We start from the raw sequence: 25,815 nt of genomic DNA, 5'->3' as shown, positions 1-25,815 counted from the left end.
CCTTAACCTTATCCTAGCTACGGCTGCCCATCACTGTGTGAATAAACAAAATAATGAGGAAAAAACCCAGCAGGGAAGCCAGGAAGGCTTTTCCTCGGCCCCTGCTGTGCCTGGCCCAAGTGTAACTTTGAGATGTCTTGCAATAGCTTCAGCCTGCTGAGACTACAGGTCTGGTAGACAAAACTCCAGATGTTTCAGCGTGAGGACAACAGAGACTGGATCTACAGAAAGCAGCCCAAGTAAGCAGCCAGTTTGTTAGTAGACAAATGGCAGAATGCTATAGGAAAAGACAAGATGCCATAGCGACACCACGCCTGTCCAGCTCTGGGCCCACAGGGGACCGTCCTTTCCTCCCTTGGTGGACCCACATATTGCCAGACTCACTGTGCAGCAGCAGAACCCGATCCTGGGCATCAATGGACAGCTTCAGTTGACCTATGGGAACAATGGAAGAAACCCCTTTGAACAACGATCGGTGATAGGCAGCTCTTCTGTTCACGTGAGGCCATCCAAAGATGGGCATAATCTCCGATTGGAGGGGACTTCCAAAGCCACCTGGTTCTGCCTCTTCTCCCTATCAGGAGCACCATCTGCAGTGGCTCCAGCCGGACTGATGCCATTCTGGTGATGGGGAGCTCACCCCTGTGCGGGGCAGCCCAGACAAAGAGTGGCAGTGTCCACATTGGCAAAGGAGTAAGATACAAGACGCTGTCATACTGTGCCACAAGGAAGGCTAATGGCCATTCCTGGTGATAGCCACTGGAATTCATATGTGAGTAGCCTTCTACTAGATCCCTATCAGAGACAAACTAGCCACACATGCACAGGAGCTGCTGAAAAACAGGAAACATGGAAATTCCTGAGGCACTGCCTATAAAACCAACTACAGCTGTGATGGGGGGGGGGGCAGGGTAGTATGGGCTGGTTTTATATGGCCTGGTGTGGGGCCATTATTGATGAGTTGTTTGTTTGATTTTTAGATTATTTTATGTGTGTACCCATTTTGTCTGAATATATGGCTATGCTTCTTGTGCATGCCTGGTGGCACTAAAGGTCAGAAAAGGCATCTGATACCCCAGAACTGGAGTTTGGATGGTTGTGAGACACCATGAGGGTGCTGGGAACTGAACCCAGGTCCTCTGAAAGAACAACAAGTGCTCTTAACCAATGAATCATCATGTCTCCAGCACCAACAAGGTTTTAAAAGGTTTTAACATGCATACATGTTAAATACACACACACACACACACACACACACACACCAAATTAAAACCAGAGTTGCCTGGAGGGAAAAGAATGGTAAATGGATGGAAATAGTTGAGAATTCCAATTCATATTGTTTTCCAATTCTTGTTGTTTTAACAATATGAATGCATCCATGAGCAACAACACTTTCACAACTAAAACTACAACACTCAGGAGGTAGAGCCAGGAGGTGCTCTAGTTCAAGGCTAGCCATGGCTTCAGAGCAAGATTCTGTCAACAAGAAAAGAGCCAGGATGTAGCTCAGTGCTTCAGTGCTGGGCTAGCATACATACACGGTCCTGGGTTCAACTCCCAGCACCACAAAGATAGATAGATAGATAGATAGATAGATAGATAGATAGATAGATAGATATGATAGATAGATAGATAGATAGATAGATAGATAGATGGATAGAGATGATAGATTGATAGATAGATAGATAGATAGACAGATAGATCCTAGATACATGATAAACAGATAGATGATAGAGAGATAGATAGATAGACAGACAGACTGACAGGATAGATAAAATGAATGGAAGGAAGGAGGAAACCAAAGAAGGTAAGGGAAAGACAACGATTGACCTGGGCTAGGGAACAGGTGAAGAATGGGGAGTGGCTCTTTGTTTCTGAGTTCTTTTATTTTGATTTATGTTCATGTTAAGATGGAGAAATGGCTCTCTGGGTAGAGCACTTATGTACAAGTGGAGTTCAGACCCTGAGAACCCACACCAAGCCTGACACAGTAGTGCATCAGTAATTCCCGTGCTCCTGTGGGAGACAGGAGGGAGAGACAGAATCCCCAGAAGCCTGAAGGTCAGTGTACACATCGGAAGACAAGTGTCTCAGTTAGGGCTACCATTGCTGAGGTGAAACGCCATAACCAAAAGCAGATGACTACAGCTTGTGTCAAGTTGACATAAAACTAGCCAGCACAGTAAGTAATCATGCTTCAAGCCAAGGTTGTCTTCTAACCTCTATACATGTAGACTGGTACATTTGTTCCAACACTTGTGACACACACACACATACAGAGAGACAGAGACAGAGAGACAGACAGACAGACAGACAGATTAAAAACAAACAAACAAACAAACAAACACCCTCAAGTCATCCTTACAGACAGCCACACCTATCACTTTCCAGTCATATCAAAAAGTCTTTGAGTTTAGCAATCTCCTTGAAACCACAGGACTCCCTCCGCCCAGGAACATAAGCTGAGAGGCCAGAAGAACAGGGCCAGCCACATCTGATCCCTGCCTACAAATCCTCTACCCCTAGTCTGTCACTTCCAGTTAGGGAAATTCACCTCTCATAATAAGAGTACTTCCTCTTTTGAGTAACTATTTGATGCTCCATCTAAATGGGTTGTTGGTCACTTTCACTGACCTGATTTGGTTCTGCCAGCTGTGGGCTGTCTCCTCTAGACCTGATGTTCCCTCCAGAGTCCTTCAGCCATTCCTCAGGCACAGTGAGACATCCTGTCACTGTCCCAACTGTTTGTCTCTGTGTGTGCCCTCTAAAACTGGGCTGGTTCTTAAGGCTTGGGCTTCAGGACTGGCTAGAAGACAAGCAGGCAGCCTTCAGAGAATAAAAAGAAGGGAGGCCTGTATCTTGAAATTCTTCATGAGGCCTCCAACCACAGTAATCTGGAATGCCTGGATCCTCTCACTGGTGAAATCCATAAGCCACTCAGACTCCAGCCTCCTGCCCATCAGAAATCTTACTGCTCTCCTGACCAGGTTGAAGGCCTCAAAATCCAGGAGGCTCAGGCTTATTCTAGTTCCAGACCCAACTGCCCACTTTTCTCCCAGGACCTCCATGTCTGTGGCTGGAAGGCAGGGCTAATGATGGGGTTGCTGCGCTCCAGGCTGTGATCTGATGATACTGGACGGTGATGAGGTCCTGGGATAAAAGGCTGCATGGGAACCCACAGGATGATTAATTATCTCAAAGGTCCCTAAAACTGCTACTGTCAGGCTCCATCGTGCCTAGAAATCTGATGCAGATCCCATGCCTGCTCCATGGTGGGCTGCAAAGGAAGCTTTGAAACAGGCGTGGCCTGAAGTCAGGGGTCAGATCTTACTAACCCAGTGGCATTTAGGTTTATCATGAAAGGTTACTTGTTTGTTTCTGAAACTAGTACGGGTGCAAAGTCAGGTCTGGCCCAAACTCGTTCCAATTTTCAAAGCCCTTGGAACTGCTACACTGTGCAGCAACTAACAATAGCCCTTCCTAGAAATGGAGACATATCCCCCCATACATTGGGCAAACATGTGCAAGACAGATCTGAACACACAGTTTTCTGTCTGTAACATGCTCCCGGCCTGGGAGATTGGACAGGGGTATGGGCCAGGTCAAAGCTGGAGTTGAAGAAGAGAGAATGTCCTAGGTCAGTGGTTCTCAACCTTCTTAATGCTATGGCCCTTTAATACAGTTCCTCGTGGAGTGGTGACCCCTGACCATAGAATCCCATAGAACTTTCATTGCTACTTCATAACTAATTTTACTACTGAGTCATAACGTAAATATTTTTGGAGATAGAGTCTTTTCAAAAGAGTTATGATCCACAGGTTAAGAATCACTGTCTACGTCAAAGACCGACCCAGAGTTCTGATACATATACGAGGTCTGCCAAGGTTTACTCAAAGAGAGCCTGAAAGGGCCCTTTCCCATGTGGTACCCAAGATGAAGCCAAGTAGCCAGGCTCCAGGCTCCTAGTCAGGACCCCTCAGCTCACCGATGAGGTTCAGATCAAGAATGGGCCATCCCCATTCCCAATGTCTTCCCTATCAGTCTCCTCCATCAAATGTCCAACACTCAGGGACCCTGAAGCCATGTTGCCTAAGCTCCTCATTGGTGGCTGGTCGTACCTGGCATAGACAGTGACTTGGACTCAGGGTACACCCCGCCACCAGAGCCAGGACTGCAGACCAAAGCCCTGCCCAACTCAGCACAGTTTCCAATGCAACAGTCTGCTGGAACCCACAGTCCCCCAGCAGGCACCCATCCACCATTAGAAAACGATGTGCCACGCCTTTACTCCAGAAGCCAAGAGAAGGGAAGCGAGCCTCATAGCACATGCCTTTAATCCAGTGCTTTGGCAGGCAGAGGCAGATCTCTCTGAGTTCAAGGCCAGCCTGGTCTACAGAGTGAGTTCCAGGACAGCCAGGGCTACACAGAGAAACCCTGTCTCAAAAACAAAACAAAACAAAACAAAACAAAACAGACAAGAAAAGTCTGGCTAGATGGATTAGCAGGCAAAGGCACTTGCTGCATAAGCCTGACAACTCAGAGTCTGAAACACAAATCCTGTGGCAGGCGAGAACCAGCTCCCACCAGTTGTCCTCAGTTGGCCACGCCCATGTCATGGCACCCATGCATCCAGATTCACACCATACAAAAGGAACAATAATACATAAAATTGATTTAAAACAAAGAGTTGAGATGGCAGGGTTCCAAAGGCATGTAGTCTAAAGCAATGAACCCTGAGTCTTCAGCTGATCTGAAAGAAAACAAGCAAGATACCACCCACCTCACTCTTGACCTTGGCAATAGCCCTCTTTCTCCCTCACACTCAGAGCATGGCCCGAGAGAGTGCCAAGCACCTTGGAGTGTGGAGGCTAAGGGCCTGAAGTCATCCCCTCGGAGTTATGAAGGGAAGGGGAGGGGGAACCTGGAAGGGACAGTTACCATGGACATCTCTTCTATCTGCAAAGGATCCTGGCAATGGGTGCTCAAAGAGTCTGTAAGGATGTACCGGGGACCCAGGGCCCAAAGACAAAGCAAGAACAGACAGGACACAATAGGCCAGGGATAGTGCTGAAGGCAGAAGATTAAAAAGTTTAGAGAGGGCAGCAGACTCCAATTCTGCTAAGCCCAGGACTGGGGACTACAGGCTTAGCTTACTGTACACAGCACAAACTAAGCAGCCAAGGAAATTCTGTCCAACAGGCAGAATTTACTGGGCAGAGGACCACAGGAAGCCAAATTCTCTCAGGATTTAGTTCAGAGAGACTGACTCAGAAAATGGCAAGATGCGGGCTGCACCCCACTGCTGAATTCCAGTCAGCAGACACAGGTCCTCAAGAGAGCCCATGCTGAGCACTCTGGGGTATGTCGGGAACACATCCCTGAGGTTCCTGGGAAGCAGCAGTCATCCATCCCCAACAGTTCCTCTGAAACCGCTACTCACCTCAGAACTGTCCTGCAGAGCTGGTGAGGTGGGTCAGGGAGTAAAGTGCTTCTCACACAAGCATGAGGACCAGAGTTCAGATGCCCAGCACTCACGCTGAAGAAGAAGAAGAAGAAAAGAAGGAGGGGGGAGGAGGGGGAGCAGGGAGGAGGAAGAAAGGGAGGAGGGGGGAGGAGAGGGGAGGAGAGGGAGGAGGAAAGGGAGGAGGGGGGAGGAAGAAATGGAGGAGAAGGGGGAGGAGAGGGGAGGAAAGGGAGGAGGAACAGGGGAGAAGGAAGGAGAGGAGGAGGAGAGAGTAAAGGAAGGAGAAGGAGGAGGAGGAAAGAGAGAGAGGGGGGGGAAGGAAGGAAAGAAGGAAGGAAGGAAGGAAGGAAGGAAGAAAGAAAGAAAGAAAGAAAGAAAGAAAGAAAGAAAGAAAGAAAGAAAGAAAGAAAANAAGGAAGGAAGGAAGGAAGGAAGAAAGAAAGAAAGAAAGAAAGAAAGAAAGAAAGAAAGAAAGAAAGAAAGAAAGAAAAGAGAGAGAGAAAGGAAGGAAGGAAAAAAGGAGAGAAGAGAAGAGAAGAGAAGAGAAGAGAAGAGAAGAGAAGAGAAGAGAAGAGAAGAGAAGAGAAGAGAAGAGAAGAGGAAAGAAGAGAAAGAAAAAGGAGGCTGGGGATTTATCTCAATGGTAGAGTCTTTACCCAAGAGGGCCCTGGGTTCAGTCCTCAGCTTCTAGGGTTGGGAGGGGAGGATTTTGAGGGTACTTAACAGGCGGGCATGCCTGCATGCTGTAGTACTGGGAAGGCAGACAGGTGAATCCCTGGTGCTTGCTGGCCAGCCTAGACAGACACTGAGCTTCAGGTTTGGTGGAAGATCTGAGTCAAAATAACAACAGCAATAATAATAGCAATAACGTGAAAAGCAGTGGAGAAAGGTGCCGGGTATGGACTTCTGGTCTCTACATGTGTATGCTGTGTAAGTGCACAGGCACAGGTAGATACATACACATATACATTACAGAGACACACATACATATATATACATGGAGGGAGGGGGGAACTACCACATGTTAAAAGCCACAGGAAGAACAATGTCCGTACACATCAGCCAACTATTGGCATTTACAGATTCACCCTACAGGTGTGAGGATTGTTTGTACAAAAAAAAGGATGATAGGAAGGAGCCTAGCCAGCTCCTAGCTCCCTGCCTGTGTCAGCCATCTGATCCATTCAGGAGCACTGGTCCAGACTCAGAGGATGAGGGATGTTGGCCAGCTCTGCTTTCTGTCCTCTGATAAATGACAGGCAGGTATCAAAGCCTGGAAGCTACACAGTTCTTGGTCCTTAACCTTGGGAAACTCCAGTGTGGGACTGAAAAGAGGAAAAATCTTGAATCCCCTTCAGGTTCATCCAACTCCCTCTGACTGGGGGGAAGGGAGAGAAGTGGAGATCTACAGTACCCAGCAGGAGAGCTGAGACACAAACTGCAGGGTTCCTGAGTGGAGATAAAAGCTCGATTGGTCCACTCCCTTTGCGTGACTCTCTGCTTCCTCTGAAATCTAGTGCTGATGTGATGATGCCCCAAGCTGCTTTTCCTTCCAGAAACACAGCTCCAGCCAGAGAAGTCCTGTCAGCCTGCTCAGCACAAACTCATAAACTCACTGTCAGGTCTCCTCGATGAGTTCAGTGACCGTGGGTCATTCGGGAGGGATTCTGGGCTCTTCCTGAAAAGCCGATGAATTACAATCTCTGACTAACACCCTCAACATCCAACCTTGGCTAGGCCACATTGCTGGCAAAGCCATCCATCCTGCAGGGCTCAGATCCAACATCCCAGAGACCACAACAAGACACCTCAGTGTCAGAGCCACGGGGAGGGAAGGAAGGCAGCCAATGCTGGCTGGATATTCACAGCATACTCAGAACTTCACTAAATGCTTCTAATTGCTTTTATTCCTCATGGTAACGCCATAGAATAGTTACTATGTTGAATCCTCACTAATGGGCAAGTTAAATGAAGGCTAAAAGTTGAACATCCAATCTACAGGATCAGTAAGTGGTTGACATGGGGGCCATCAGACCCAGGGCATCCACAGTGGCTGGCTCAACATTTGCCTACAGGGTCTTTGATGTTCCGTCCCATCGAGAAGTGGAAGCTAGAATTGGAGAGAGGTCTGGGTGGTGAAAAGCCTGTCCGGCTCTTACAGAGGATCCATGTAAATCAGCTCACAATTGCAAGCAACTCCAAGGGCACTGGCCACCTTCTTCTGGCATCTACAGCCACCTGCTCTTAGATGCACATGGCCACACACATACACACCTAAGTTTATAAAAGTAGAGACCCGTTCATCTTGCCACGGTAGAGCGGACTTAGTTACTTCTAATTGAATGGAGTAGAAGTGACTAGGGTATAATAGGCCATTGTTTTCTTTTTCTTTCCTTTTTTTTTTTTTAAATAGCTAAGTTGCTTCTTCATGGAAACGTATGTGCTCTACATGTAACACATCATTCTACAACACATTTCATGGAATTGGGCAGCCAAGCACTACTCCCTATTTAAATCATTTTTCCCTCTCCTGGAAGAAATCCCAAACTCATCAGGAATCACTCTCAATTGCCTTCTTCCCCAGGCCCTGTCCATCATCAATTACTCTCTCTGCTTCAGTGGATTTGCCTATTGTGATGTAGTTCATATATATAAACTCTGACAACGTATGTGCTTTTATGATTGGTTTCTTTGTACTTGCCATATGTTTCCAAGATTTATATGTGTTGTAAGATTTATATACGTATCAATACACCAGTCCTTTCTATGGCCTAGTAATATTCCACTATGTGGATAGACTAGGTTTTCTTTATCTTTTCACTTTGTGGTAAGTATTTGGGTTGTTTCCATTTTGAAGTTGCTCTAAGTATTACTACTGTGAGCATTTATGTACTAGGTTTCTTGTGCCCAACATATAAGCCCCACACTTATTTGTAAGCACGTTTTTGTTCCTCTCAGATATATAACTCGGAGAGGAATCATTAGGTCAAATGATAACTCGGTCTTATAAAAAAACAAAACAAAAACAAAAACTGCTGAACTCTCTTCCCAAGTGGCAGTGCCTTTTACATCCCTGCTAACCACGTACAAGTATTCACGTACAAATTTCTCATTATCTCAGTACTTATTATTTATCTCTTTAGTCACATCCCGATCAATACACCTCGTTGGAGGGATTTGTTTGATTGTTTGTCCCCTGTTTTATTTTGTTCTAGTGTTTTTTTTGTTTGCTCGTTCTGACTTGCTTGGCCTTAGGGTGTGAGGAATTTATTCCCAAATAATGAATAATGTATGTATTAACTGTTGCGAGAGATCAAAGGCTGGGGCTCACATGCACTGTGCTTATTGCTAAGCTACATCCAAGCCCTCTCTTGGGAACAAGGTCTCACTGAATCACATTTGCTAGGTCTGGATTCATCAGGTAGCTCAGATGGGTCTTGAGCTCGCTGTCCTCCTAACTCAGCCTCCTAGGTAGCCGGACTGTAGCACCAGGTACAGCTCTCACTGAGTTCCGGTTGAGCTCTTTTTCCAGTGCAATTCACTGTTCGCATATTATCTTTGGGAAAGTGCTTGCTCAAATCATTTATTCGTCTAGAATATATGAAGAACTGCAAAAAATAAATAGAAAAAAAATCCCTGCTAATCAGTTAGTAGACTAATGGAATAAACTAAGAGTTCTCAAAAGAAGAAACACAAATGGTCCATAAATATTTTTTTGAAAGTGTCCAATGACCCTAGCTATTGGAGAAATGAAAATTAAAACTACTTTGAGATTCTACTTCACCTCAGACACAATTGCTGTCAAGAAGACAAAGAACCAGCCTTGAACAGTCATTTTTAAGGCTCATAGAACATTGCGGAAGAGGGGGTAGAAAGGAAACATGAGCAGGAAGCTAGGGAGGAGGTCCGTGAGATGCCACCTTCTGGGCAATACACAGTCACTATGATTCTGACCTCACAGTAGCTGCGGATGCTGGCACCAGAGCTACACAGCCTGGGCCCACAGCAGGCAAGCATGAATGGAAGAGGGGTTCTGGGGACCCCTTCATTGAAGAACCACTTGTTATTGATAGATTTGAGAATATAGGAAGTCGTCACCTTAGACTGTGCCCACTGGTGACCCCCACCCCCACCCCAGGCTGCAGTGGACAGTTCCAATCCAATGGTCACACAGATGACCCTGGTTAAGTGAGATGAGTCCCCAAACCAAAAGTTCTGAGCCTAGGAGAAGGGCAGGGATGGAAGAGACAGACTGACAGGGTAGGAGGAAGACAGCGTAATCAAAATGCATTACACACAGGTATGCGTGAGGCTAGCCCGTGAGAAAATGGATCAATTTAAAAGAGAAAGACTACAGCATCCGGGGATCCATCCCATAATCAACCACCAAACGCAGACACTATTGCATACGCCAGCAAGATTTTGCTGAAAGGACCCTGATATAGCTGTCTCGTATGAGGCTTTGCCAGTGCCTGGCAAATACAGAAGTGGATGCTCACAGTCATCTATAGGATGGAACACAGGGCCCCCAATGGAGGAGCTAGAAAAAGTACTCAAGAGCTGAAGAGATCTGCAATACTATAGGTGGAACAACAATATGAACTAACTAGTACCTCCAGAGCTCGTGTCTCTAGCTGCATATCTAGCAGAAGATGGACTACTTGGTCATCATTGGGAAGAGAGGCCCCTTGGTCTAGCAAACTTTATATGCCCCAGTACAGGGGAACGCCAGGGCCAAGAAGTGGGAGTGAGTGGGTAGGGGAGCAGGGCCGGGGGAGGGTAATAGGGGACTTTTGGGATAGCATTTGAAATGTAAGTGAAGAAAATATCTAATAAAAAAATTTTTTTTTAAAGAAAGAAAAAAGAAGCCACTGGGCAGTGGTAGTGCACGCCTTTAATCCCAGCATTTGGGAGGCAGAGACAGGTGGATTTCTGAGATCAAGGCCAGCCTGGTCTACAGAGTGAGTTCCAGGACAGCCGGAGCTATACAGAGAAACCCTGTCTCGAAAAAACAAAAAAAGAAAAAAGAAGCCAAACGCAGGCAGAGATGTGAGGAAAGAGGGGCTTTTATTCACTGCAGTGGGGTGTGGGGTAGGACATCGGTTATAGAAACCAGCACGGAGGCTTCTGCCTACTTCCTATGGCAGACACACTTGCAGAACTGCTTGTGTTATCGTATTCACAATAGCAAGAAGATGAAATCAGCCTAGCTGTCCACTAGGAGAGGCACAGATAGTGAACATATGGCACATGTGCACTGTACAACTGTGCTCAGCCAAAAAAAATGAAATTATGAAAATTGCAAGCAAATGGGTGGATCAGGAAACCATTCCACAGGGTGCTGCAAATAAGACCCAGAAAGGATGTGCTCCTTCAACAGCTGGCTTTCAGCACTTGTGTGCAAGTGCATGTGCATGTCTGTGTGTGTGTGTGTGTGCGTGCACATGTGTGCATGTGTATGTGTGTGAATATATATGTGAGCATGTGTGTGGCTATAGGCCATGAAACTAGAACAAGTACCATAAGAAAGGACAAAAGAGGAGGGGTGAGGCAGGTCATAGAATCCACGTGGCAAGGGGTGGAGGGACACAGTCGGAAGAGGGCAAGGGAGGGCTAGAGAATTGATAAAATAGAATTTATGTTAAAAACGTCATAATGGAACCTAACACTTACACATGATTTTAAAAATAAAAACATCTTAGGAAAAAAATATTTGCATAAGTAAGCAAATAAATTATCAATATGCCTACCAGACGTCCATCAAGCGTGGTTCCATGGGTAAAAGTGCTCGCCAAGTGCGAATGACAGTGTGAATGACAATCTGAGTTCGATCCCCAGAACCCACAGTGAAAGAAGAGGGCAGCTCCTGAAAATCGTCCTCTGACCTCTATACATGTGCTGTGGCATACACAGATTCTCTCTCCCCCTCTGTCTCTCTCTCTGTCTTTCTCTATCTCTGTCTCTCTGTCTTTATCTGTCTGTCTCTCTCTTTGTTGCTGTCTGTCTGTCTCTCTCCATACATGCACACAATAATAACATTAAAAATTCATTTTTTTTCAAACTCTCAGAAAACCCTGTGTCCGTCTTAAATTGGCTCTCGGTCCTTTTCTGGGGTTCTTGCTCACGGTCACAACCGTGAGGCTCGCTCAGGAGGAGGCAGGCTGCCTGCCTGTGGCCTGGGCAAACTCACGCGGGCCCCATGAAGAGGAAAGTGAGGAAAGACAGAAGCCTCCCGACAATGAGAGGCCTCCTGCCAAGAGTCACGTGACAAGTCCTCCCGGCCCTGTGATACCTTCGGATAACAGAGTCCCTGGCTAACATCTTGGCTTCCCGCCCTGTGAGAAACCCTGAGAAAAACCATTCCTGTCAGCGATTCCAAACTCCCAGCTCCCAGACATGGCCAGATAGAAGTTGTTCAGTTTAGCTAATAAACACTGGGAAATATTGTCTCCACAATTAGGGCAATTAAATCTGATCTCAATTCTGAGGCCATTTTTCAGTTTTAAGACTGAAAGAAAGAAAAAAAAACCCACAGTGTTAAGAAATACTATTATATCTAAGAATGGGAGACTTTTTGTATTTTGAGGTCTTTGAGTTTCTTTTTGTTTTTCTTTCTTTTTCTTTTTTTTTATTCACTTTACATCCTGATCACAGCCCAGTCCCCCTCCCTCCCTTAGCCCCTCCCTTCTCCCCCTCCCTTTCTCCAGAGCCCATACTGGAGCTGAGGAGATAGCTCTGCAGATAGAGCAGCAAGTATGAGAGCCAGAGTCCACATAAGAAGCCAGGCAGGCATGGCTGCCGCCTGAACTCTCAGCACTCAGGAGGCACAGACAGGGGGAAATTCTGTGAGCATTCGGTTCAGCTAAAGACCTTGCCTCTCTTCCTCGGTAGAGAGCAACTGAGGAAGGCAACCAATGTCAAATTTGAGCCTATGCACATGCACACACACATACACATGAAAATGCAAAAAAAAAAAAAGTTGATCGACTGTAACTATTCCTGCTTAAACTACAAAGTATAGAACTGTCCACATTAACCCCAGGACAACTTCTTCTCCTCACGGCAAATGGTTTTCTACCATGCCCATGTGTACACACTGCTATTATATGTAGAAAATTCATGTTATTCGGCCTTTTGTGGGGTTTTTTTCCCTTTCATCATACTGTAATATCTTTTCTTTTCTTTTCTTTCTTTCTTTCTTTCTTTCTTTCTTTCTTTCTTCCTTTCTTTCTTTCTTTCTTTCTCCCTCTCTCTCTCTCTTTCTTTCTTTCTTTCTTTCTTTCCTTCTTTCTTTTAAGTCAGAGTTTCTCTGTGTAGTTCTGGCTTTCCTGGAACTCACTTTTGTAGATTAAACTGGTCTCGAACTCAAAGCTCCACCTGCCTCTCCTCCCAAGTGCTAGGATTAAAGGTGTGCACTACCACACTCAGATTATAATTATTTTTTAAGTCATATATAAAAGTCATATGGTTTTAATTTGAAAATGTCTACAACGCTTTATATACTCAGTATCCTTATCTGTTTCACACAATCTTTTTTTTTTTTTTTTGAAATTTTGTTTATTTTTAAGTACATTGGTATTCTGCCTGCATGTCTGGTCAGGGCGCCAGATCCTCTGGATCTGCAGTTACAGACGGTTGCGAGTTGCCGTGTGGCTGCTGAGAATTGAACTTGGGTCCTCTGGAAGAACAGCCTGTGTTCTTAACCACTGAGCCATCTCTCCAGCCCCTACATTACCACTCTTTGTCTGCAGTTATTCTATAATGATGGTTATCTCTCATATACATTCTTACAACTTTACACCGCACCACACCACACGATGGAATTCATAATTTATTTTCATTAGGTTTTACATCTGAGGTATTTTTTAAAAGTGATCAGATAACACTTTCCAGAAGAACAAATTTAGTGCAGAAAACACAAGACAGAAGCACGGAGCCATGAACAAAGCGTGGACTCTGGAGTCCGTAAGCCCTGTGGTGTCTCGGCTCCTCCAGTTTACAGTGGGAACTGTCAGAGTAGCACACTTCCTATCCTCATGGGAAGTACCCAGTGCACAACAGCACTCCCACTGACATGACAATGGAGGGAGGGAGGGAGAAGAAAAGAGACACTGAGAACACATCCTGAGGGAGAGGCTTGGAGACGTCACTCAGTAACTCAGATTGCTTACTGCTCTTTCAGAGGACCCAGTCCCAGCACCCACATCAGGGAGAGTACATCTTCCTGTAACTCCAGTTCCAAGGGGTCCCACGCCCTCTTCTGACCTCCACAACCACATACATACACATGGTACTCAAAACTCATGCAAGCACACACGCATGTACATAAAATAAACAACAAATTAAGAAAAATAATAAAATAAAATCTCTGGGGCTAGAATGATGGTTCAGTGGATAACACATTTGCAGTCAAGACTGAAGCCTGAGTCTGACATGGAAAACACTCATGGTAGGAGAGAACTGACTCTCACAAGTTACCCCCTGATCTCCAGATATATGCTATAGTATGTACACGCACACAGAGGCACACACATACACACACATTCCAACAAATAAATGTGAAGATTTTTATTATGTCAGAAAAATGAGAAAAAGAATCCACCAGAGACTTTAGTTTGGGGGATGACAGACTCACCAAGGGACACAGTAAGGGAATCTAGAAAAGCCAGGTAAAAATATCTAAAAGCATCCTCATGGAGCTGAAATGAGATACACAGAATGTGGGGTGTGGGGTGGCAAATGCAAGGCTGTGGGAGCCTGATGTCTTTCCCAGACTGATTTTCTCCTGGGATGTCTCTGAACTCTGGTGATGAGGAGACCAAAATTCAGGGGATCAAAGAGAACCTAAAGGGCTACTCCTTTGGAACAAGGTGAGCCATAACCAGACACAGAGCCTCACAGAACGGCGGCTCAGTTTCAAATACCCTCAGTCCCTCACGGTGACTCAAGGTGATCCCAAGAGCCAGGCACGCAGCACGCACCTGTCATAAGTTCAAGCTCAGCCTGGGAAGTGTAGCCCAACTGGGGCAACATAGTGAGACACTGTCGATAACATGAAAGGCTAGCCTGGGCTGCTAGCACCTGACCAGCCAAAGAAAAGACATTTTTGTAAGCTCTGAACGAGGAGAAAAGATAATACCTCCATGCCTGCCTTTTTGCGGTGAACTCTGAGCACTTGAAGTACAAAGACCCAGTTTGGAAAGACAAAGGATAGAAAAAGGCAGGCCAGACACAGGCTGGACCTGGGGAACTATGTCAGTGCCAAGAAATGCAGACTGTACCTCTACTAGAAATAAAGAGAAGGCTTGTAACAGCTGAAGACCTTATAATAAAAGTTTTTAGTCTGCAGAAAAAGAAGAACTATACAACCATATATTCTTAACTTCAAAATACATAAAGGAAAGGCTGACCGTGTTGATGGCAAGAGGATGGCAAGTTTAATCTACAGTAGGAATCGACATCCTTCTATTGGTAACTGGTAGAATAAACAGATAGAGAAAATAACAGACTCAGGGCACCAGGGCAACATGGTGAGCAAGGCTGACCAGCGCTGACACATGGGGAGAGCGCTGCACCCGCCAACTGCAAGAGTCTCATCAAGGACACGCAGGCTTCTCTTGCTACGCAATGCTCCGTTGGGTGAGCAAGCAAATCCAACGAATCTCAAAGAATTGAAGGACACAGAATACGGTCTCTGACCAGACCCTGAAATAAACAATGAAAACATCGCCAAAACTGGACTCGATGGCCCCTGTCTGTAATCCCAGTATTCAGGAGGCAGAGGCAGGAGGATTGTCCATTTGAGGACTGCCTAAGATATATAATGTAGTAATAGCTTATCTTAATTAAAAATATGTGCTGGCCATATGTGAGGAGCAAAGTTTGGATCACTGGCACACATGTGAAAGCCAGGTGCTTACCTGAGCTCCAGTGTGTGTGTGTGTGTGTGTGTGTGTGTGTGTGTGTGTGCATCCATATAGGTATTTTATATACATCTAGGAATGTTTTTATGCATGTGTGCCACACACCATAGTAAGAAAGGCTGGGAAAGGACATACAGGGAAGAACTGAAAAAGAGCGAGGAGCTAGCAACAGACAGCAACACTGAGGAATTTCTCGATCCTCCCAAGCAGATGGGCTACAAATGACAGGCAAACAACCAGTGCCGAGCGCTCTGCCCAGCGAATTATGTGCTCTGGAGAAATGGATGGGTTTCCTGAGCCAAGTCTAGTGAGTCTGCCAGGCTCAGGGCAACAGGGCTGGAAACCAGGGCTGACAGCAGTTGGCAGGGTCACCCCAAAGGCCTCTACTTCAGAGCCCGACCTTGTTCTGCCCAACACAAGGAGCAGCTGGTGGGCATCTGTCCTGAGCTTCATTCTCAGTACAAAACTGGACTCATTTTCTCTGTGGTTTCAAAGAGAGGCAGTGGAGGGGGAATGCAGGGCCCTAGCTAATACGGCTACCAGGACAAACATGGAAAAAGAAAGAACAGGCCAGCAAATGTGTGCTGTCCCCACAGTCCTCTTTATCTTCAGAAGCTCGCTTCCCTCTGATGAGCCAGGCTCCGGGCATGCCGTTGGACTGAGCCTGCCTCGGGACTGTCCCCACAACTGTCAGGTTTAGGCTCAATGGCAGTGACATCTCTAAAGAGAGATGGGTGGTCTCAGCCATGCCCACAGCTACCTTCAGCCTTCAGAGCACACACACTGGCTGTCCATCATCTCCCAGCCCAGATACCCTGGAGGAAAGGCAACCTGTGCTCTCCCCTAACCGTTTGCAGTTTCCAGGATGCTAGAGACCACGAGGAGAACAATGACGTGCTCAGAGACAACCCAGGCAGGTCGCTGATATGCAAGCTAAAACCTTGGTTTCCTTTCAAGATTTCCTGTACATACCCGACATTTTTGTGAATGGGAGTTTTCAATATAAAATAATTGTACCTAAAATGCATCTAGAAGTACCATGAACATAGAACAACCAAAATAACACTGAAGAATAAAATCAAAGGATTTGTACTTCGAGATTCCAAAATGTTATTACAAAGCAACGGTCAGTAATCGAGTCTGTGATGATGACAAAGTAGGAGACTATAAAGCAAACCTGAAGGTCCGGAAATAAAACATTTCTATGGTTGCTTCCTTAAAACACACACACACATACATACACACAACAAAACAACAACAACTCTTATTGTTTGTTAATCGTAACTATGTGTCCCTTATATACACTTCTGCTGCCCCTGCCCCTGCCCCTGCCCCTGCCCCTGCCCCTGCCCCTGCCCCTGCCCCTGCCCCTGTCCCTGTCCCTGCCCCTGCCTCCAAGTGTTGTTAAGTCTTATTGAGGTTCTTTTTTGGCTAAGTTGGTGGCCAGCAAAGCCAGCAAAGATCTTCTTACCTCTGTGTCATACCCCCATCCCAGTGTTATAGGCTTATGTGCCATGCCCAAGAAGCACATGATGTGACTAGGTAACCAGCTTCTACAAGCTGTCCTCAGACCTCCGCACTTGTGCTATGACACATGTGTATACACACACACATACACACACAAATAAACGTAAAAACTATTTTTAAATGAAGTACTGCTATGTGCTACAACATGAGCGTTCCTTGAAAACACCGTAAGAAGAGACATTCATAGAAATACACATACACACTTCCATTTACATAAAATCCCCTCAACAAGGCATATGCGTTGAATCAGAAAACACAGTCATGATTGGTGGGGGTTGGGAAGGGTGGAGGGCCAGGGATGGAAAACAAGAAGCTAAAAGGTACAGTGTTTATTTCTAGTGTGATGAAAATACTCTAAACTGGTCATAGTAATAGTTGCATAACTCTGTAAATTTACTCAAAGCCACAAAGTTGTACATTTCCAATGAGTGAACTGTATACATTATGCATTATAGCTCTGTAGAGCATTTACCAGAGAATTAACAAATACCCTAATCAAAATAAGAGGTGTGACCCTGGAAGATACAGCCACAAACACATGCTAACACTTCTTCAAATTACATCAAATCACTCTAAAGAAGGACTAGCTGGTTCCTGGCCTCCGCTTGTGCCTCCCCTTGAAGCTAAGGGCCTCAGAGGCAATGAGGCAGCCAGCGAATGTTACTTGGACCTGCCTTCCTTGGGAAATAGTAGGTGTGCTCACATCCCCCACTCTGTGTGTGTGAGAGAGAGAGTGAGAGAGAGAGAGAGACAGACAGACAGACAGAGACAGAGACAGAGGCAGAGACTTTCTGTAGGGAATTCTGATGGAAATATTTTTTTCTCTTTGTGTTTCTACCTCCTTTAAATGTCTGCAGCATGACTACCAGGTAAGGCCTACTGTTGAAGGGGCCAAGGAGTGTTGGGGAAAGGCCAAGGAACTGAGAAAGTTAGCAAAGAGATCTGCATCAAATGGTACCTACATTGGCTGCAAAAACCGACCTGGAATCCATAGCTTCCAAGTCTGGATCATATTCAAAAGATCTCTAGGACGTCTTTAAGGTCAGAGTCTCAGGATCCACTCATAGTTATTAAATCACACTCTGGAGATGAATTCTGGGAACCTGTGTGTTTTCAAGGGCCCAGTGGAGTAGAACATTTGCCTAGTGTTGGGGCCCTGGGTTCAATCTCCATTACCACCACCACAACTAAAAGTCCAAAAATGCTCGGGCTCTGGTTTGGTAACCACTAACAGGAATCATCATGAACCCACGAGCATAGAGCATTCAGTGCCCAGTGACAATTAGCAGCCAGCAGTAAGGTCGCCCTGGCAAATGGCACCCCAGGAGACAAAACTATTGCAGGAAACATTTTTCAAGCATTCAAATTAGTGTCAAAAATATCCAAGAGCAAGCTGCACAGAAGGAGCAGGTGGCTCCCCCCTCTCCCCAGTTCCTGCATGACTCCTGCACACTCAGGTGACAGTCACAGGTTCAAACAGCTGATTCACTTGATAGCCATCATGCCCAACTGGAAGCCATCGCCAGGCTGAAGGAGCCACACCCTGCTGGGACTGGACGCTCCCCTGCTCCAGTCTGGAAAAAGACTTTAGTTGAACAAAAGATCACAGAGTAACTGCAAAGAAATATTCACGTCGCACCAGCAGTGAGAGGGTTGTCTTACAAAGCTGTACTCGCAGAACCATGTGGACTTTGTTAAGACTAGGAAGGAGTGGTCAAGGACACTGAGAACATAAAGTAAATGGCTTTTAAACTCTTGAACAAGGACCTGGAAAAGGTGATGCCCCCTGACCCTCTCTCATCTGGAAATCTCCCTTGTCTTGGAGAGCCTTGTGTCCCTCTGGAATTAAAAGGATTGGCTTGTAGGATTTGGGGACATTAAATGAAACTATGCAGGTGACACACTGGACACAGGTCATGCACCAGTGAGCCCTCAACCAACAGGTGGCTAGTGAATTTCTCTTTTAGATCTTCCAGCACCAGGATAGGTGAGGTCCAGGCTGCCGAGATGCAGTCTGTCTCTAGGAATCAACCCACTGCGTTTCCATTACTCCCTCTGCTCCTGGGGCTCAAGCTGTGAAGAGCCAAATGTGCCGTGCTGGGATAACCTGGAGAGCAGAGAAGACAAGAACCCTTCTTGAGGGTCTCATTCTGTGTGTGCTCTGCCTTTGAAAGCTGGGTAACCACTCCAACTTCATAAAGAACTTGTATACGAGTCAGAACAGCATTGGTGGGAAGGCTCACAGTCAGGTATCAAGCCCTCACCACGGGCTAGAGAGAGACTCCTCTCAACTAGTCTCACTTGGCAGAAGAGGAACAAGCCCCTCCTAACAGGGAGAAAATGAAGAGCTGTGCAGAGCTGTGTTCTGGGGAAGGGGTACGATTCTTACTGTAATTCCTTGGAAGGCTAGGTTTGCATAGTCCTTTGGGAACGCTGCTGGCTGGCTGGGATTTGGAGGAACAGAGCAACTTCGGGGCTTATAGGGCCTACTGACCCTTTCTGTTCCCCTCAGCCTTTATACTCTCCTAAGATCTATCTTGGAGAAGACTAGCCCCATCCACACTGAGTGTGGGTTAGATATCCAACGAGAGAAGTTAGATACAGCCTCCACAGGGGACCTGAGCTAACCCTTCCTTCTAGTCCCTGAGCCAAAGGAAGCAGGTGACTGAGCTGTCTCGACAGAGTAAACTAGACCCTGATTTAACCTGAGCGCTGGCTAATGGGGAGCTCTGTGGTTACAAGGCAGGCCTCTCTGAAAGATGAACTGGGGCATGATTATTCCAGCCAAGTGAGGCAGAACCAACTGCAGCTGGCAGCAGCGGCCGGGGCAGCAGGTGGTGTCCATTGACTTGCTGAGCCTGGAGGAAGGGGCCAGAGAGGGTGTCCGAACAGAAAGAGCACCTGTTCGCAGCCTCCCTGCTACAGTGGGGGCTTGCCTTTCTGGCTCCGATTCCAAAGAAACAGTCCATCGGCAGCCTGGCCCAGAGGCACTTACCAAAGGTGGTGAGATAGAAGGACAAGTTCGGGTGGGCGCGCCGGCTCCCGAGGGAGACGCGGTGCAGAGAGCGCTCCATAGCGTCCCTGTTGCGGCCAGGACAGGAGGGTCTGTCCGCAGGCGGTGGTTATGTGGGTGCAGGTAACCCAGGCAGCAGGCTCAGCCTTTCTGCACCTCGCCTGCGTCTCCCGGGCGGGCGGGATCCTGGGCCCGGGCCGCTCCGCGCGTTGGAACGGCCGGGCGCGCCAGTCCCTGATTGGCCCGCGCTGGTTTGAATGGGGAGATTTCCACCTGACTTGGCTGACGCCGGCCAGATCCGGGGAGGCGTGGGCTCCAGGAGCTAGGAGGAAGGACTGCCACCAGCCACCAGAGGTGGCTCCTTCCTCTGGTGATCCCGCAGGAACCCTAGCTTCAGCAGCCGCACCTGAAAACTGCAAATGTCAACCCCACTATGGCCCTGCAGCCTGACTTGCCCACTTGAGGAAGCTTGGCTTGCTCGACCAGCTCCCCCAGGCTGCAATTAGTAAGGCTTTGAAGCTCAGACCTGTAATCGCCAAACCAACCTAGAGCAATAGAGTGTCCGCCCTCCGGAGTGGGCCCATGAGGGTATGAGATCCGGGAACATGAAACTGCACACAGACAGACCGCTCAGCACTAGGCTGCAGCCTGGATTGCTCTCTCGAGCAGTCTTTTGCATGAGAGCAACCTGGCACAGATCCAGAGAGGAGCAGCTTGCTCCATGCAGCCTCGGGGCTCCCCATCTGCAGCCTGGCACCATTAGACAGAAGAGCAAGCCTCGCCATCTGCAGACATAGAGCAGTGTAGGGCCTTTCAATCTTCCCAACCTGGCATGGGAAGGCAGAGAGAAGGAAGGTCAATCCTTGCATGAATTTGTCGGCAAACATTCATGAGACACCTCCGAGGGAGCGGCTTCACACCAAGACATCTGCTCTGCAAATCTTACTGCCACCGTGGGAAAGAAATCTGTTGGTCTCATGTAAACCTAAAAATGGGAAGTGTTAGAGTTTATTGCTGGTCCCCTGACTTCGTTGCCAGTGAATATTTGTGGTTCTGTGAGCCACACAAGATGGGGTTGAGGGAGGTGCAAAAATACATATAAAGTGCCAGGAGCCTGGCTGAGCAATTCACACATGTCATTTAGACTTCACAGTAAGCCTAAAAACTATTAGCTCCTATTTGCCAGGAAGAAATCAGACCGGCAGGCAAAAGGGGAAGGCAGCTTGCCCAAGATCTGCAGAGCTTGAAACAGGCAGGGCTGAAATTTAAACTCAAGCCTATCTGCCCCCAAATCCCATCACCCTTTGTTCTTCCATGGCCTCCACACATGCCCCATGGCCAAAAGCAGGGATGGGCAGCAGACCTGCCTTTATGAGGACAAGAAATTGAGTACCAGAAGTTCAACTAGCCGGGAGAGGGAGGTGGGGTGGGGAGAGTGGAGCAGAAACTGGAGAACTCTACTCCTGAGGTTACTATACATGGTCAAGTGCAAATGAGCCACATACCATAAAGTCCATTGGATTATTTGAATCCTGGTATTTTGTGAAACCCTGTCTTGCCCTTCACTTCCACCACATCCCCCCCGAGTCACGAACACTACCCTTAGCAGGAACAGCCCACCCTCCTAGCCCTAACCCACTGGCAGATAGGTTTACCTGCATCCTGCACTTGGGCATGCCTGATCCTCCTTCTAGGTGGGTAAGTCTGGGTACAGGCATCTTTTTTGGACAAGGAAGCATCCTGATGTGGCCTCTCCATCCAGCCAGAGAAAATGGACAGCTCTAGCGTCAAACGAAGGATGTAAACAAGGGACTGAGTTCCAAAGGGCTGCAGACCTGCAGGAGCAGAGCAGACATGAGCTATGTCCCCTGCAAGGAGGGTTCAGACCCAGTGAGAGCTATACAAAATGCATCATATACCTCATATAAATATGCACACTCCATAAGTGTGACACACGTGTGCGCACACACACATACACACATACTACACATGCTCCTGATGCACAAGCGCACACATATATACCATACATGTGTATACAAAACTCACTTCAATGTACCACTATGGCATATTAATAATAACAGATTGATTATTGCCTGGCTTTGTAGGTATCAGAAAGGTTTCAGTTTAGAAAAGAGAGGCTAAAAATATTAATTTGGGAACATTCTCTCACTGACAGAGTAACTTATCTTCTTGCCCAATAACCAAAATATTTAAAATAATAATAATAATAATAATTAAAAAAATAATAATAATGCTTGGACTACCATGATGGCTCGTTTTAATTGTAAACTTGACCAGTTTTGGAACCTCCTGGGTCAGGAGTCTCGGTGACTAACCCTGTCTTGCCCTTGTTAGGAGTTTCTCCCCTAACATGACTTTGTCAGGATACTTTAATCACAGTGATGAAAAAGGAAGCTAGGACAGACTACCAAATGTTAAATAATATTTCAATAATGCCATGCCAGGAACAGGACAATGGATTATAATCAACATCCTAAGAAAAATACTTTATTTATAAAACAACAAAGTAGATTGATTCAAAAAAATGTAGAAGTACCCTGGCAAGTCTGAATCACATGCAAAGGAGATAACAGATAAAGTTCAAAGGAAAACACAGACTCAGACAATAAAATCAACGTCTGGTTTTTGAGAAGACCAATACACAGAAACCCCTGCAAAACTACAAATAAACAAGGAAAGAAAGAAAAAGACAGCTACGATATGAAGGTAACTTCTTAATTATTAACATATATATATACACATATGTGTGTATATATATATGTATATGTATATATATATATGGTCTAGGGATGTAGGTTAGTTAGTGGACTGTTTGCCTAGTATAAACATGGCCTAGGGGTGCTGTGGCTCAGTTAGTGGACTGTTGTCTTGGCATACACAGACCGCTGGACTCAGTTCTCAGCACCATAGAAACTGGGTACTGTATTGATCATCTAGAAGATGAAAGCAAGACAAGAAGTTTGAGGTTATCCTTAGCTGCACAGCCATTTCAAAGCCAGCCTGGGCATGAGGCACTACCCTCTTTAAAGACAAAAAAAAAAAAAAAAAAACAGTGAAACCGTTTTTTAAAAGATTCATTTACTTTATGTGGATGTGTTTCTGCCTGTGTGTGTGTGTGTGTGTATGTGTACCATTTGTATGCCTCATGCCCACGGAAGCTGGAAGAAGGCACTGGAGCCCACAGAGCTCCAACCTTCCTAATGCTGCAACCCTTTTATACAGTTCCCCATGTTATGGTGACCCCGCCACGAAATCATTACATTGCTACTTCATAGGTGTGCTCTCACTACTGCTATGAATCATAATGTAAACATCTGTGTTTTCCAATAGTGGGTGTCTTAGGTGACCCCTGTGAAAGGGTCCATTGACCTCCCTCCCAAAGGGATCTCAAGCCACAGGTTGAGAACTGTTGCCCTAGACCTAGAGTTTCTAATGGTTGTGGTTCATGGAACCCAGGTCCTCTGTAACAGCAGCAAACTAGAGAGCCATCTCTCTAGCCCCCAGCATAAGCCCAGCCTTTTTGTATCAATTTATAAGTTCAAACATCTGGGGGAAGTAGGCGACATTTAGGACAGAAAACTGGGGAACGTCCAGGTGTCTACCTACAGATCTGACAGAAGTTCCTGCTCACATGCAGGTCAGTAATATTTACTAGGTCATCAGCCAGAAAGAATAGAAGAAACAAAAGCAAACTTCTCCTTGCAAAATTCTAGAAAGCATAAATAGTTTTAAAGGCCCATTCTAAAGAAACCTTCAAGAAACAGAAGATTCCAATGTATTTTAAACTGTTTCAGAACCAAAAAAGGAGGAGGAGGAGGGGAGGAGGAGAGGAGGAGAAGAAGAGGAAGAAGAAGAGGAAGAAGAGGAAGAAGAAGAGGAAGAAGAAGAGGAAGAAGAAGAGGAAGAAGAAGAAGAAGAAGAAGAAGAAGAAGAAGAAGAAGAAGAAGAGCTCACATGGGGGGAGGGGGAGAGAGAGAGAGAGAGAGAGAGAGAACATTGTCAGTGCTAAGAGATAAGCAAAAGCCAAATAATCTTAGCAGGAGAAAGCTGCCAACCAACCAAAGGTAAAGTTAAAATAAGGGCAGGAGCCTCAGAGAGCTGGCTCAGTAGTTAAGAGCTGGTCCAAAGGCACTGGGGACCCACATAGTGACTCATAACTGGCTGTAACTCCAGTCTCAAGGGATCTGATGTTCTCTTCTGACCTATATATGCACAAGACAAATGCAAGGTACACTTAACATACATGCAGTAAGTAAAAGCACCTATACACATAAAATAAATCTAAACAATAAAATAAAGACAGAAGTTAATGAAATAGAAAACACACCATACAGAAAATCTATAAAAGGCGATAAAACTGGGCCAAATGCTCCCAGTTTTAATAAGTCCATTTTTATGGTACTATTTCCCATTTTTTAAATATTGACAGCTTATTAAAATAGGCTATAGGCTAAATAAAATAATACATCTGTGCCACACTACTAGTTTGCAGTCTCTGCAAAAACCACCTGTCTTACAAATATGTAAATGCAAAAATCCTAAATATACACAAGCCAAAGCCAACGATTTGTTCATGGTCAAGTGGTATTTCTTCCAGGAAAGCAAAGGTAGTTTGAATTTAATGAGTGTATTACTCAGGGCTTAGCAAACTACTTCCTAAGAAGCCAGACCTGGCTGTTGGCCAGTCTGCATGCAACAGGTGAACTAAGAATGGATTGTACATTTGCAAATGGTTGGATAAGAATAAAGGCAAATGAGTAGCTTTTCTGGGCATGGTACACACCTGGCATCACCAGCACTCAAGCGACTGAGGAAGGAGAACTACAAGTTCGAGGCCAGCCTGGGGCTACATAGTACAACAGGCTCTCTCAAGCAAGTAAATATTTTTCTATTGCTACTGAAAAAGGTACAAATATGTCTAACTGAAAAAACGAGTTAAAGTCTAGCGATACAGCTCAGCGGCAGAGCACCGACTAACATATGTAGCCCCAGGCTCAATCCTGAATAAAAAGGAAAAAAGAAAAAAATATTTGTGAAATATATGGCAAATATTAACAACAACAAAAACTTACAAACCAATAAAGAGAAATGAGACAAAAGCACCAAAGAATGTGAATTATAATTTTATAAGAAATATAACTAATACATAAAATATTAGGTTCAAAAAACCCTATTTGCTTCCAGGAAACCTATATTGATATTTGAAGCAACTAAGGCGCAGAGTTGTCACCTGAATCAGGTTGCTAAGCCTGTAAATGAACAGTGGAAAAATAAGGAGCCAGCTTCCAGCAAGAGATCCACTTTAAAAAGCCATCTTTCAGGCTGGAGAGAGGGTCAGCTGTTAAGAGCACCAGCTGTTTTTCCTGAGGTCCTGAGTTCAATTCCCAGCAACCACATGGTGGCTCACAACCATCTGTAATGGGATCTGATGCCTTCTTCTGGTGTGTCTGAAGAAAGCTTGATGCCTTCTTCTGGTGTGTCTGAAGAAAGCTACAGTGTGCTCATACACATAAAATAAATAAATAAATCTTTAAAAAAAAAAGTCATCTTTCACATCAACTTCTGTTGCTCAGCCAGAATTGACTAGCAGGTCTGTGACCTCCATGACTGCTAACACAGTAAAATTCGATTCAAGGAGATAGAAGCAGAAAAATTAGGAATTCAACGTTATCCTCAGCTACATAGTGAGTTCAAGGCCAGCCTGGGGTATAGAAGGCTGTCTCAACAAACAATTTTTCAATACAGCAGCTTGGTGTGGTACCTGTAATCCAAGCACTATGGAGGCTAAAGCAGGAAGATTGCAAGTTTGAGGGCAGCCTGGCCTACCTAATGAAAATGTATCAAAAAAAAAAAAAAAAAAAGCCGGG

General features: G+C 45.8%; 1 protein-coding gene across 4 annotated transcripts in view; it reads right to left on the bottom strand.

The window, feature by feature from the left end:
* The window catches only part of Rgs3 (regulator of G protein signaling 3), a 138,990-nt gene that overhangs the window by 100,617 nt on the left and 12,558 nt on the right, over positions 1 to 25,815 (bottom strand). For 2 of the 4 annotated variants that reach the window (XM_029476128.1, XM_021159585.2), the window contains exons 3-4: positions 21,583 to 21,762; positions 385 to 435 (exon numbers count right to left, since the gene is read on the bottom strand). In XM_029476128.1, the coding sequence (XP_029331988.1) occupies positions 385 to 435; positions 21,583 to 21,685 (154 nt within the window). In that variant the 5' untranslated portion in view covers positions 21,686 to 21,762. Of the gene's footprint in view, positions 1 to 384; positions 436 to 19,909; positions 20,019 to 21,582; positions 21,763 to 25,815 lie in introns of those variants that run through there. The other 2 variants (XM_029476129.1, XM_029476132.1) reach the window with 1 other exon arrangement.

The sequence above is a fragment of the Mus caroli genome, chromosome 4, assembly GCF_900094665.2.
Source record: "Mus caroli chromosome 4, CAROLI_EIJ_v1.1, whole genome shotgun sequence".
Taxonomy (NCBI): domain Eukaryota; kingdom Metazoa; phylum Chordata; class Mammalia; order Rodentia; family Muridae; genus Mus; species Mus caroli.
The sequence above is the reverse complement of the archived record's forward strand: the minus strand, read 5'-3'. Positions and strand labels throughout refer to the sequence as shown.